The 14,513-nt window shown below is 37.6% G+C and overlaps 1 protein-coding gene across 3 annotated transcripts in view; it reads right to left on the bottom strand.

Moving 5' to 3' along the window:
- The window catches only part of PLD5 (phospholipase D family member 5), a 177,590-nt gene that overhangs the window by 38,950 nt on the left and 124,127 nt on the right, over positions 1-14,513 (bottom strand). For all 3 annotated transcript variants that reach the window (XM_021550467.3, XM_021550469.3, XM_021550468.3), the window contains one exon: positions 1,378-1,505. In XM_021550467.3, coding sequence (XP_021406142.2) covers positions 1,378-1,505 — 128 coding nt within the window. The remainder of the gene's footprint in view (positions 1-1,377; positions 1,506-14,513) is intronic.

Below are 14,513 nucleotides of genomic sequence, written 5' to 3'. Positions count from 1 at the left end.
TATGGTAAATGTGCTTATTTCCCCCACATTTATTATTTTCACTGGTACTCAAACCCCCAGATAGAAGAGGCTTCAAAGACAAACTATTTATAAGCCAAATAAATCCTATGAAGAGCTATTTTGTTATGACAGAAAAGTTTAGCTCATGAGGCACAGATCATGTAAAAACATTTTCTGAGCTGTGCAAAAGCCCAAACTGTATTTTCTTGCATTGACTGAAAATAAAACATCTTCTTTTCCAAGACTTTCCCTAACAACATTGTTTTTTCTACCACTATTCCAGATTCCTTTGTAAACATACCTTTTAAGTAAATTAATATCATAAGAAGAGCAAAAATGCATTTATTCACTTTCTTTACTAAATTGGCTAATTTGCTTTTAGTCAGACTTCCAGTCTTAGCTGAAAACAAATATTAAAAAGTTCAGCAGAACCAAGACACACATTCTTCTTTGCAAAATCATGTTCAAAATTATTCCTGTGTTTCTGAGATTCTGCTCATATTTAGAAAGCAAGCTTTTTTATAGCAACTAAAAACTATCTAGGACTGCTGCTTTTCCCTCTCTCTTAATGCTTTTCAGTTATGAGATCTCAAAGTACAGGTTTCACTCCACAAGTGTGGTTGAGAGCAGCCTCACACAGTCAGTGGTATATAGCAAAAATGAACACGACAGCTACTAATGATCCTGAGTGTTGCAGAAATTTAAAAAGGACACATACCTACAAAAAGGCAAATAAGCTGTGTTACTGACCAATTCCTCAAAATGGTCACAGACTGCACAGAGTTCTTAGCACTGGCTGTTGCTTCAACTGTCATGTTTATGAGGAAGAAAAATGTGGAATTCTCTCTAATACATTCAGCCTTCAAAAGCATTATGCTATTTGACACTCTGTACCCATAAATCTGATCTTTCCCAAAGGTAGTGGGTATTCCAGTATATTACCCACTATCCATTTGGAAGTCTTACCAAATCTGGGGTTTGCTTTTTTGAATGGGAGATTAGGGAGACTACATCTTGCCCATGATATTACTATAGAGTTTCCATAGTGGTTTGTTTATCAATGGGTCTGCTCCCTTTTTTTTTTCATACATAAACTGGAACATACAATGACCATCACCAAAATCAATAAAAACAATCAAATATTTAAAATTTACGCATAACCATGGATGACAGCTGTTATAACAAAAGGAAGCAAAATTTATAGTAGTACATTCTTGCCAACAGAGAAGAGTCATCAAAACTGTGGCAGTACAGTTTTTGATGCTTTTTGCCAGTAAACTAAAAGAAAATAGAGCTGTCCAAGTGTCCTCAAAATGTTACCTTTTTTTTCTCATTACACACTCAAAAGGTATAGGATTAGTTTTTCAAATAAATTACCTGTCCCAACGATCTCCAGTCTAGGCTGGCACTTCCAATGTATACGTGCTGTTTATCAACAATCCAGAATGATGACTGAAGCCGACCTTCATTATATGCTGACATGTTCATATACAACACTTCAGCACCTAAAGATTTAAGGATAAAATAATAAATGGAATTACTTAATATGAGATAATTTACATTATTAGAAGAGGAAATTACTTTGCATTTCACGAAGTTTCCAAAATTAGTGATGGGCATAATTAAACATACCATTAAGGTTTAAAAGTAATGATAAACATTGTTACGGTCCCAATATTTAAGATTTTAATTAACATTCATTTCAGTTATATGGAGAAATATTTATGTAATGCATGTTCTAGGTATAGGGAACATTCCCATATGTTATAATGTTTACATAATTTCCTTCCACTTTAGAATCAAATAATTGATTTTTTTTCTTCCGGTATTGTATGTTCCTAAAAATAGTCCATTTCGATATTTCTATTCTGTAGAACAAACCACATGTTGCAATAATGACCTTTAAAATATGAATGCAATTAAAACCAAAAAAGTAGACTCTGCTCTGCTCCTCCTGCCCTGTGCAATGGTTTGAGCAGGTAGTTGCCATGGTTGTGGCACATAACACACCCCAAAAAAAGGAACATGAGTGGAGAATTAAGGAAGTAAGCAAAGGCCTAAATAAATTATGTTGAAACCACTCTTAATGCTGCTAATCTGTGACATTCAACCTACCACTCTGAATGACACAGTTTTATTAATGACTATAGGTCTGAAACTGAAATCAAAGGAGCTCCTTGCTGGCTCCATCGCATGACTAGGAATGTCTGAATTGGCTCCATCTGTATGTTTGCAGAACTAAATCCAGAATGTATTTAATATTAGGTAAATTTATGGGATTTCTCACACCATTACTGTTCTTTCAGTGCTCCAGTGTTTACAAAATTAGGTGATTAATCTGAATTAATCATTGCTGAAGGCATTTTACAGTAACCCACTCATCTTCACATTTCAGTCATGACTAATCAGGGAAGAGAACTGACAGCAAACAGGAGCCTGGGGGACAGTGATGGTACCAGCCATCTCCTATTAAACATTCATGGGGCCTCCAGTACCATGAATTCCAGTAATGGTTTAATATTACTCACACCTTTAAAAAAATTCCAGGATAGATAGAGAACTAAAATGTATTTCTTTTCATCAAATTTCCTATTTTTGATCTCCTAAGAAACATTTCAGTTGCAATTTTAGGTAAGAGTTACCCTTGCTAAGTATTTCTTTATTATTATGAAAACAGCAACTTTCCTTGAAAAATTTTTTCTAAAAGTTCAGACATCAAGAAAAGAAGAAAAACCAGGTAAAGGTGCCCCTTACCGTGATACACCAAATGAGCAAAATAACATTTTGAGCACATTACAGAGTTTGGTTCATTGGTCAATTGCATCTGGTGCAACCATCTACCTTTCCAATTTTTTGTATGTTTCACTCACCCATATTCATCTATGCTCAGAAACAAAGATTTTTCCAATTTCCTTGGAATGTATTGCTGCTACTTTCAATTCATGCATTAATGAGCAGAACTGTGCTAATTATTGAGAAAAAGTGCAAAATGGAAAAGAAATCAGAAAACACTATAGCAGCTGTTAATAGTTTAAATTGTCTCCTGGTGGATAAACAAAACAAAAGCAACTGCTAATAGCTAAGGGTGACCATTCTGTAAGGCACTAAATTTCCAGCTAGTGATCTGAAAATGGTGTTTAAAATCAAGTTTAACAAAGCAGTTTTCCTTGATGACATTTTCTTTCTGTACATCCAATTTGCAGCATTGAAGAGCAGTATGAATTTAACACCCACAACATACCTACACCAAACAGGTTCTAAATGAAATTATAGGATTTTTGCATAGTAAAGATAAAACAATAGGAAGCAACAAAGAGCTTCCTTCTCATAACTGACAGCCTAAAAACCCCACAATTTAAAAACATTACTGAAATATTCAATGACAAACAAAAATGTTGACTGCCAAAGCTATAACAGGAGACTCTTTAACCAGTAATATTAATATTGAAAATAGCAGTCATCATCAGTAACTTGACACAAAATTCAAAAGTTGTAAAACACCCGAATTTGTTGGCATGGGTTGTTCAGACATAGGCATAAGCAGTGGGATGGGACTATTATTCTAAAATATAATCTAGGCTTCAATTACCAAAATAGTGAATATAGCAGTACAGAAGATACTGCTATCACATATACCAGTAAGATGAAAACCTGGAACCCAATTTCCTTTCCTTTTGGAAACAGCCAACTAGTAAATGAAGAGGTGAGGAAGCAGTATTTCCCAGTTAATTTAAAAAAAAGTCATTTTTTGCCAACAGCAGCTGTTGTGCAGCCTATTAATGAGCCTTTACCTTTTGAAGAAAGGAAATGTGTATCAGCATTGATAATTGCCTCTATTCCACAAGCCCTTGAGATACTTAAAACAGGCTTATCAAGCCTTCAACACAATCCACTATCCCTAGCATGGTTCAGGTCCCATGAGGAAATTAAATTGGACTGATCAATATTTGAAGCCATAACAGAACTCTCTGTCATGCTGCAGTCTGAATTATATGAAGCTGTGAGTCTACTGAGTTCAACCAGAAGAGCACATTTGTAGGTTTGATTGCTAAAATACATGCCAAATAAATCTAACTATTTTGTTTCACTGGAGATTAAAATTTAGGATGAGTACTTGGAGAAAGCCAGTGCTGTCACTTAAAACTCAAGTGGATTTGTCTGTCCCTTAAAATTGTGCATTCTAAGGGCTGGGACAGATTACTTATTTTCTGCAGAAAAAAACCAAAACAAAACAAAAAAGAAAAAACCCAGAAAAAAAAAAAAGAGATACTGTAGTACTGTAGGGATCAAAGCATGTTGTTAGTAACAGACATTTATGAGAATATTTTTCTTCTGGGTGGGGAATTTTTTCACGCTGTATAAGGTAGATGACTGATGCAGTCTGGGATGCATGTAGGTGACCCCACCATTGAGAGCCTGGACCTTCTGCATGTGATGTGGACACAGCCCCTGGGAAGTGCCAGACAGCAACTTAGCCTCTAGCTTTGTCTCATAACAGAGGAAGAACACAGAAGGTGTCAGTAGTATTGCAAGAACAACTGACTTTTCATCCATTAAAAAAAAAAATCCAACTCCCAAAGTAATCCAAAAAAAAGGGATGGTCAAGCAAATGTCATTTACAATTTCTAGCCTGTTTGGTCTAGCTGCCTGCTCTCAGATACTTCACTAACAATGTCTGAAAGATACAGGGCAAGCTTGACTTCAAGAATAGGAATTTGAAGGGAATTGGGATTATTCAACCTGGAGACAACACTTTATGGTGACCTAACTGTGGCCTTCCAATGCCTGAAGGGAGCCTACAAGAAGGACGGAGATGGACTTTTTGCAAGAGCAGGCTGGAAAGAGGGAAGGAGAAAGGGGAATGAATTCAAACTGAAAGAGAGTAAGTTTAAATGTGGTATTAGGAGGAAGCTCCTTACTGTGAGGGTGGTGAGGCAGTGGAACAAGCTGCCCAGAGAAGTTGTGGATGTGCTGTCCCTAGAAGTATTCAAGCCCAGATTGGATGGGCCTCTAAGCAACCTGGTCTACTGAAAGCTCTCCCTGCCCATGGCAGGGGGGCTAGAACTAGCTGATCTTTAAGGTCCCTTCCTACCCAATCCATTTAATTATTCTATAAACAAAAGCTAGGATATTTTTTACTTATTTGAAGCAAAGCACTAAACTCTAAGCAGTACCTTTTGATCAAGAGCTCATCACATGCACGCTGTCAAGAAAACCTGTGTCAGACACATTCCTGGCACAGCTGTGTTGTGGCTGTGGATTTTACTGCTGCTCAAGCAAGGTCACCAGACAGCTACACAAAGTGGGAGATTCTTCTTAGTAGGAGAGACTGCAGGAGGCCAGAACTCACAGGGCTGCCACTTAGCCTCCACATCAAGTTTATACAACAGTCTAGATAAGGTGCACCTTCTTTGGAAGTCTTCAGTTTCTTGAGGCTTTGGATCCAACATCTGTGAGCAGCTTAGGATATTGTCCTTGTACTGAGGCAACATCATTATGCCAAATCCTCTTACTGGTGGATGCAGTAAATAATTTTTGTAAGGAAGACCTAGAAAGAGCAACTATTTAGGCTGCTATTACCACAGCTGCCTTAAAAGCAAACATGCAAATTCTATTTGCCACAGTTTTCAGCAGTACCACTTACAGGCTAAACTCACTCTGGAGTTAGCAAACATAACGCCCAAGAAACAGAAGTTGCATTTGCTTGTACCATGCCTAAAATTGGTCTTCTGTCTTCACAACTTTCTTACTTTAACTATAGTGTTTCTAAAATCAGAGAGAAATAAACACAAGGCGGACAACTTTAGGACTAAAAGGAGAGCCAGAGTTATCTGGGAAGTCTGTATAGATACAAATGTCTCTTTCTCTAAATTTTGCAATATATGCTTTAACTTAATTTATTTGCTTTTGATAATAACCTTTAGCACAAAGCACACCCATGAATAAACATAATTTTTATTCTATTGAGACAAAAAATCAGAGTTTTCAATACAATTGGTCACAGGTGGTGGAGTAGCTGTCTCATTTGGGGTAGACACAAGTGACCCAGGTGGAGGATCACCTTCCCATGAATTTTCAAGCTTCTTCTCAACTGACTGCAAGAAGTATGGACTTCTTCCAGAAGCCCCATTACTGTGACCTGCCACCACTCAGAAGAGGACAAGTACAAAAGCAGAAGAATGCACATCTTGAAAACAAAGTTATTTTTACTAAGTCTGTGAACGATTAAAAGACAAACTAGACTATTTACTATTTCTGTGCTCTTTATGGAATATTGGATTTGAAATGCAATTTAAAAGTTTGCCTGGCTCAGAAAGATTAATGATTCAAATTTATTTTAAAGAGAGAACACTCAAGGACTTCTAGGGAAATCTCTGGTGTTAATACCTTAACTTTGAATCAGCTGTTTTGTTTACATTGCCCTCTGCTTCTCTCTCTCTAACACACATCCCCCTGTCCTTTTTAAAAACTACCAGGACTGAATCCTGTCACTCTAGGATTATGTGCTATTCATCATTCTAAAGCCACAGTAATTTAAAAAAGAAGCAGCCTAGAATCAAAACCTTTCTGTTTTTTCTCTAGCAGCTCTATATTCAACTGTCACACATGCAAAAAATGAAATCATAATTACTCAAAGAAATCACATTCTAACACAAGTCCAAGTAATCTCCAGAAAGCTTTTGCAATAATATTTACATTCATGTCATCTTGGCCCATCTTAGACTCAAACCTACCTGCATGAGAAACACTTACTCCCAATGTGCAATGAGCCATAAGCTGTGTGCACATGTAGCTCCTCAAAACTGCCTTTAGGAAAACTGGGCTGTTTCTGATGTAGGTATTTTCACAAAAAAATTACTGTAATGCTTACTGTCTTGTTTCACAGCATCTGAGGTCACTGGCACAAAGATAATTTTGGGGAAATCAAAGCCCAGGAGAGGAATCTGACCAAAGCTCCACGAGCCCTTCTGCTCTCTCTATGGAAAGACACAGGTGCCTGCAGCACTCACTGGAATTGCAATGGATGGGCTCACATGCTTGGGGCTGTAGCGTGGGTGGTTCAGGGACAACACACAGTCACTGCCTCCTCTGTGGTGCTGCTGCTCATCTCCACTGGCACATTCCCCTGCCAGCTCACGTGTCCCTGTCTGGCTGGAGCTCAGAAGAAAGGCTGCTACAAGAGAGCTCTCCTAAGCAGACAGGCTGCAGTCAAGGATCTCCCTGTGGAGCTGAGGACGTGAGAAGGGAGGTCTCCATCATGCTGTCTGACTTCCCAGCCCCCTCTCCAGGCCCTGTGCCAGCTTCTTCCTGGCTCCCTTCCCTCTCCAGCAGACTGCAACATGCTGATGGGCTCTGCCCTGGATGATCAGGGGAGCAAATACTCTCTACGCTCACCGTTGTTTTTTTGCTTTGTTTTTCACTAAGTCAGTGGGTTGAAATAATTTCTGTGAGGTGGTACAGCTCCAGGAAACTGATCTAGCCACACAGCTGTGGAAGTTGAGAATAGAAAATGTGACAAACGGGCATTACAAAACCCAGCTCTGTAACTGAAAACAAAGTATTACAGAAATACAACTGGCATGTTTCAAAAAGGGAAAAAACCTATTCCCCCCCAAAATAGTAGCACAGACAGATCTCACGTTCAGTAACTCTTCTCCATCCCTCCACTGCCTCCTCAGCTGTGCCGAAGTAGCTTTTTCAAGGAATCAGTTGGATTAGAAAATGGGTCCAGTTTAAACATAAATAAAAACAAGGAAGTTATTTCAAATGTAGAACAGTTCACTAGTCCAGCTCACCACATGGCAGTAAACAATTTTTTCAAGCACAGCTGAAGGCACAGAGCATGTGTGGGAATGAGCAGCTGTGGCCGAGCACAAGATGCAGGAATTGCTTATGGCAGTGCTGCCATTTAAAGGTACACCCACATAGTCTCAGCCCCCATTCCTCTCAAAATCAGCCCTCAGTAATTTCAGGTGGCAAGCTCCAGAATTTCTTTGCCTTTTATCTTGCATAATCATTTGTCTTGTGCAAAGCAGATGAGAAGGCAACTCTAGCATTTTCTTGGGTTGGAATTCCCCACATGCTTACACAGGGGTCCACAGTGACACAGCAAATCAAGAAAAGACCCATCAGGGACCCTAATGTGTGCTGAGTTTGCCGACTGTATACAGGATAGGAGATTTTTGAGAACAAAGGAAAGGTCAGAATTAATTTCCTGCAATTGCTGATTTAACTTCAATGGCATCTTGGGAGCTAGTTTTTTCCCAAAGTACATTTATCTAAATATACCCTTACAGTGGCTTTGAAGACGTCAAATGCTGGCCTTTGTTGCTAGCCCAAGTAATCAAAACACTGATTTCTCAGCTAAGTACAGTATAACTCACTACACAGAACTAGACAGGAAAGGACAAGCTCAACTCTACACTTTCCAAGCTAGATGTAGCCTCTGAAACCAGGGATTTCTGTACTGTATTTGCTAAAAATCTTTTACTATTTGGGCCAAAGTTTAGGGCTACAATTTTAGTCTGTCTTTAGAAAAATTAAATTGAGTCTGTGCACAAGAATTTAGTGTCATTTTAAAAGCTCCAACAGCTTTTCATTTCCTTCTAGTAATTTTATCAAAAGTAGCAAACATTTCTGCCTCTTTTAACAAGGGTTGCTGCTTGATACAGTTAAGCTGAGAAAAACCTCATTTTTTACTGCCTTAACTCTGGTATCAGTATTTTAAAATCAATTTTTTACTTCTTTTTGAGATATTTGAATTATTTCATATCAAGTCATAGAAATTTTTGAATAAAATTTTGAATAATGAGAGCATTGATGATCAGTTCAATTCTTTCCCCTTAGAAGAACTCAGCATTCCTTTAAATAGCATTTTCTTATTACAAATCTTTTCTGAGAGTCTGATGATTCAGTAGAGTCTGTAAGAGAACTCATATACAACAAAGTTTGCTAGAATATTAAAAAAAAATGTTCCACATCTTTTTTTGCCCTTCATTATTGGAAAGTAGACTGCTCATTTACTAGACAAAGCTATAAAAGTGATTGCTTTGGAGATTGGGAAAAGTAATTTTCTTACTCAGTTGATTCAGGCAACAAAGCATATTACCACTTAAAGGAAGACTACAATCCAGTCAGTAAAAGCATTACTAACGCTGGATTATGGCTTTCTTTCTTTGCCTAAGTATAATTGCACATATTTTTACAATAAAAGAAAGCCATTTTAAATATAATAGAGAGATTAGTAAACTTGCACACTGCTTATCCCACTTCCTTGTGAAAACTCTTCTTTTCTTTGATTAGCATTATGAACCACTATATTTATTTATATACTTCTTGGATGAAACATCCAAGAATTCAGTGACATTTTTTCATCCTAACGCATGAGGAATTAGGATCACAACCTTTTATGAATGAACAAGGCTAAATTTCTACCAAGAAAAATGCAGTGACTATTTATCCCTATCTCTCTTTTTAATTTAGCAACATTATTTCATTCTGATATTTATATATTCTAAAATCATCAGTATTGGCAACAGTCTCTTCTAAATATGCTGACTAGCAGTAACAACACTTGTGCATTATTCTCAAAATGTGCTCCTCAGACATCTGGAGTTCTGCTTTGGGTTCTGTCAGCTTCCTTGTCCTGAAGGAGGAACACATCTCAGTTCTGGAAGGTGAGCTACTGCAGGGCAGGCGAAGAGTTGAGGGCAGAGTTTCCCTCCTTGGGTGGCTACTGCTTTTAATTTTTATAATACCTTCATAACAGAATCTATTTTTTCCCCCTGAAATTTCATTAGATGAGTCTCTGAGTAGCCTCTGAGATAACAGAGTATTATCTGCAGACTACCAAAAGCCAAGATCATCAGCTGACCTGGCTGTGGCCATACAAGAAAAGCAGAGGCACAGCCAGAAGTAACCTGGGTCTGCCAGTGGCACAGACATTTCCTTTCACTACTTCTTCCTTGTCTCTAAGCAATTTTATGTACCTCCTTCCTTTGATTCTATCTTGTTATCTTGCTGAGTCAGCCTTTGACTTTTCCACATTTTTTCAGGTCATTCCTATTTCAATGGCAATTATTTTTCTCTCCATGTTGTTACAAGTCCACCAATAACATGCTTCACCTTTTGACACCATTCTATTCTGATCTTTTCCTAAATTAATTACTCAGTTTTCAGTTTCTGATCTTCAGTTTTATCCGATTCATTCCTCCCTCATATTTTATTTTCCCCACTACTTTCCCCCAACATCATTCATCCTCCCTCTCCTTCACTCTCTTCCATTTCACTCTTGCCCTTGCCTACTCTTACATTTATCTTATATATCTTATTTTTTATTTATTTTTATTTTATTATTATTATTATTTCTCTTATTATCTTATCTTATATATTCAGTCCCCCTCCCTCCAGTTACTTGAGGAACATATTTTATTTTATAACTACATAAGCAGTATGGTATATTCTTCAAGCCTTTACAAATAAATTTGTGGAAAGGAAAAAATACATTTTCTTAAGAGTTCTAAGGCTAACCAGAGCTTTGGGGTACCCAGAGTGGTCCTAATTTTACTTTATTTACATGTGCTAGGACTTCTACAGTTATTAACTCATTATATACACCCTCAAAATTAACATAGATTTCTGATGGTTGTTGCAATTTAGGACTCTGAGAATTTCTTCTTGATTTCTTAGTCCAAATATCAACTGAAACTGAGCTTTTTATTACCATGAATCTAAGGTTCTTGAAAGAACAAGACACTCCTACACCCTCTTCTTTTATTAAAGTAAGCATGTACAGTAGACACTGCAGCTCTGCTGTAGCAGACTGAAGAGTCTCACACTTAATTTACTATTATTCTAACAGGTCTGTCAGATGCATTTTTGAGGGTTTCATTATTCCGGTATGGTTACCCAGATACTTCATTCATTTAAATGGAGGAATTTTAAAGAGAAAAACAGATGTTCCCTGATGTCCAAATCAGAAAAATCCAGACAGTGGACTGAGAAAAAACAAAAGGTGTATCAATTAAAAAAATGCATTGATTTGAGGAAATACCTAGGGAATACAGATCAATAGCTTTTCAGTTAGCAGATTTTTAACATGGATTGACTTTCTTCCAAACATCCTACTTCTACTTGAAATGTACAAAAGCAAAACAAAAGTCACAACTCCACAACTTATTATCTGGGTGAAGAACACGCACAATATACAGTCAATAAAAGTAACTACACACTGAAATCACAGAGGATTTTAGCACCACAGAGGTACTAGACCACAAATATTGTTTCATTCCTCTAGTAAATATCATAACTGCCTGTGAAGGACAGGAATATAGGCATATTTCTCCCCTGTGACATTTTGAACTGGTGGATAACAGGTCTGCAGGACTTCTTTTTCTACTCCAGACCACAAAGGACAACAGAATTAGCTTGAAGACAATAAGAGACAGAGATGAACCAGCTCAGTTGGGATGGCAGTAGTGGACAGGACAGAGGCTGTTAACTGGACTGTTTGCAGTTGACTACTGGGATCTCTATAAATGCAAGACCAGAAGGCAGCACAGACACTTCAAGTTCTAATATCAAATAATGGACTTGGTTAAAATCCTTCTCAGTCTTATGGCTGAGAATAGCTGCTCTGCGGTCCTTTGCTTAGGAACTGTTATTTTTGAAAGTTTCTCATTGCAATTATCACAATGTTCTTTTGTAGTGATTTTGAAGCTTATTATGTAGTCCTGTAACTGCTGGCACTTTTGTCCATCATTTTAATGCTAACAAGACTACTGAGATTAAAAGCTTCAAGAGCGGGGACCTGCTTTACTTTGAGTCACTGAAATGACTGTCAATTTCTATACTACGTACTTACACACAGTAGAAAGTTAATATTTTGTCCAAAGGATAGAAAAGGGGCTGAAATCACTCTATTCTCAAGGATAAACATTAGAGACAATTGCTCTGTAAGGACATGCAGAAAGAGATGGAAAAGATGGAGAGTAACAAAGAGATATCACTTTGAGAACTTTGTGTCCGGTTGAATCACTTCAGAAGGATCTTAATGTAATTTCCTTTCCAACCACTACGCTGTGTAAAAAATCATAACATACCAAAGTGCTTCAGAAACGAAGGTTAATTTGAAAATTGCTATAGGAGATTATCACAAAGATCAGTATCATAGTGGCAAATCCTTGTTACAAGGATCATGCTTGGTAACTAATGTTGTATAAACCAGCAAGATTTGGTTGCATAGGTTTACTTTATTCTACAGTTGTGCTGTACACAATAACCCAAGCTGAGTAACCTTTCCAAAGTGTTCGCCAAATGAAAACCAAGTCGTGTTGGTCAGAGTGCCAGTTGGGTTTGGGCATTTGTTAATGCTTCTTATATAACTTTGAGCGCACAGTATTTAATCAGGTTTGAAGCAGAAATTGAGATAGCAATGAAGGAGCTAAAAAAAACATAATACAAGTGTCTGTGTCATGTCACTTCAGGTGATGGTCTTCTCAGAGCTGTCCAGGTTTGAAGTTACACTTCAGTTTACAGATACAGAAGTTGAACAAGGTAAGAGACAAAACACTCAGCCCTGCTGAGAAGGCTGGAGCCTGCTTGCAAACCAGTAGCAATCAAAAATATACCAAATCATACCAGCAGCACCGCTTTGACTGACCAAGGTACAATTCTAAGAAAACTGTCAGGCTTCCAGTGAATATTAAGTATGTGAAAATCACATGAATGGACAAACCAAAATTGACAGAAATTAAATTGTTTTCCTTGAACCCCTTTTAGGACCATTAGCCTTCATGTCTTTGCAGGATGAGATAACATTAGTGTTTTTGCATACAAGCGAAAGCATGGGATGCCAAAATTTCTGCAAAGGGAACACAGCTACCTAATGAATGATTTCTGAGCTCAGATGGCCCTGGCAGCTCTTACCAACTCTTTCAGTAGCTGTAGGTAGGAACTTGCACACTATCCATATGTTTTAAAAATGTCACAACTAATTTCTGCTAATGCCATCCGTTACTGGTTCCTCTGTGCTAAAGTGTCAGCAATTCCAAGCAGCTAATGCCATACGGGATGAATCCATTCCAGCATGTAAACCACCAAGCAAGATTTGAAGATGATCCCTGTGGCACAAGCTGCTATGTTGGACCTTACTAGATCCTACCTGACAAGAGCACTTTGTTCACAAAATAGCTGGATTACAAATGTTCATAGTTGTGCTAGAGCTTATTAAATACGAAAGTGCCCACTGCTGCCAAATCCATGAATACACACACCTTAGTACCAGAGCGCAGTATTTGCAAACTGAAATTATGTACTAAAATACTGACCAATCTGCCATGCAAGACCTTTCCCATTACATATTTCAAATCAGAAGAATTATGGTATTTTTTCTACTGAACACCTAACATCTTAAATATGCCTCATAGTGCATTTCTTGCTAAAAAATATACCTCACAGTACATCTGTCCATGATTAAAGAAGAAAACTAATTAAATGAATGTGTAATTATTTACCTATGCACCTTTAAAATGGTGACTACAGATAGTGGAAAGCACAACTGGTATTTTATAATGCCAAAGAACATGTTACCAATGAGAGGGTACTGTCTTTGGGTACACAGCCATTTCTCTCAGCAAAGGTATACATTTCTAAGTCTACAGAGAAGCTGCTGAACTTGGAATCAGAATTTATTGCTTACATATCTGGCTCTAAAAGACAGTATTTTTGGCTTAAGTGAACCTTTTTCCCCTTCCTCTTTGCAAAACAAGCCAGTACAACCCAAGGCCCTGGACGCCTTCAGAATGTAAAGTATTGTGAACTGTGTTTTGTTTTGTTTTGTTTTGTTTTTTCCCTCTATTGGCTGTGTGTGGATGTGACAGCCTCATACTCTTAAATCTCTCCTGCTAGAGAATTCTGTAAGTCAGTCTATGCCTGAATATTTTTAAAGTTAGTGTGCTTCAGGCTCAAAGGAGAAAGTAAGCTGTTCATATTATGAACTATTATGGTGTCTAAAATGAGGATATTTCTGTATCTATAAGAAGTTTAATTCCCAGATTAGGCATCTAGTTTCCTGTAGAATTTTTTATAAAAACCAGATTATCACTAGTTTATTGCATTTTTTGTGCTAAAAGACATCCAAACTAGGCAGCAGGCAATGCTGTTGGAAAACATGTTGTTTATGCCAGTTCCTCATTTGGGATTGCACAGAAGAATGGATTCTCCAATGAGGTTTCAAAATTCTGTCCTACAATCAGAACCTTAAATCAATTCTGTTACTATTAAGGGTAAGACATTTCTTTCAAAATATATCTGGAGACCATAGAAGGAGCAGAAGCAGAGTAGGGACTGGAAGCTAGGTTTCTTCTACCCCAAAAGAATGTGTGACTACTACAGCCATCTTTAAATCCAAACAGATTAAAAGATTTTCTGCAAACTGTTAGAACTCAAATAGGAAGGACCAAAGGAGCACCACTACAAAACACCTTCTGCTCTTCCTAAATCTTTGTGATTAC

Source organism: Lonchura striata, chromosome 3 (assembly GCF_050655825.1).
Source record: "Lonchura striata isolate lonStrDom1 chromosome 3, ASM5065582v1, whole genome shotgun sequence".
Classification (NCBI taxonomy): Eukaryota; Metazoa; Chordata; class Aves; order Passeriformes; family Estrildidae; genus Lonchura; species Lonchura striata.
Note: the sequence above shows the minus strand (reverse complement) of the source record. Positions and strands in the feature narration are given on the sequence as shown.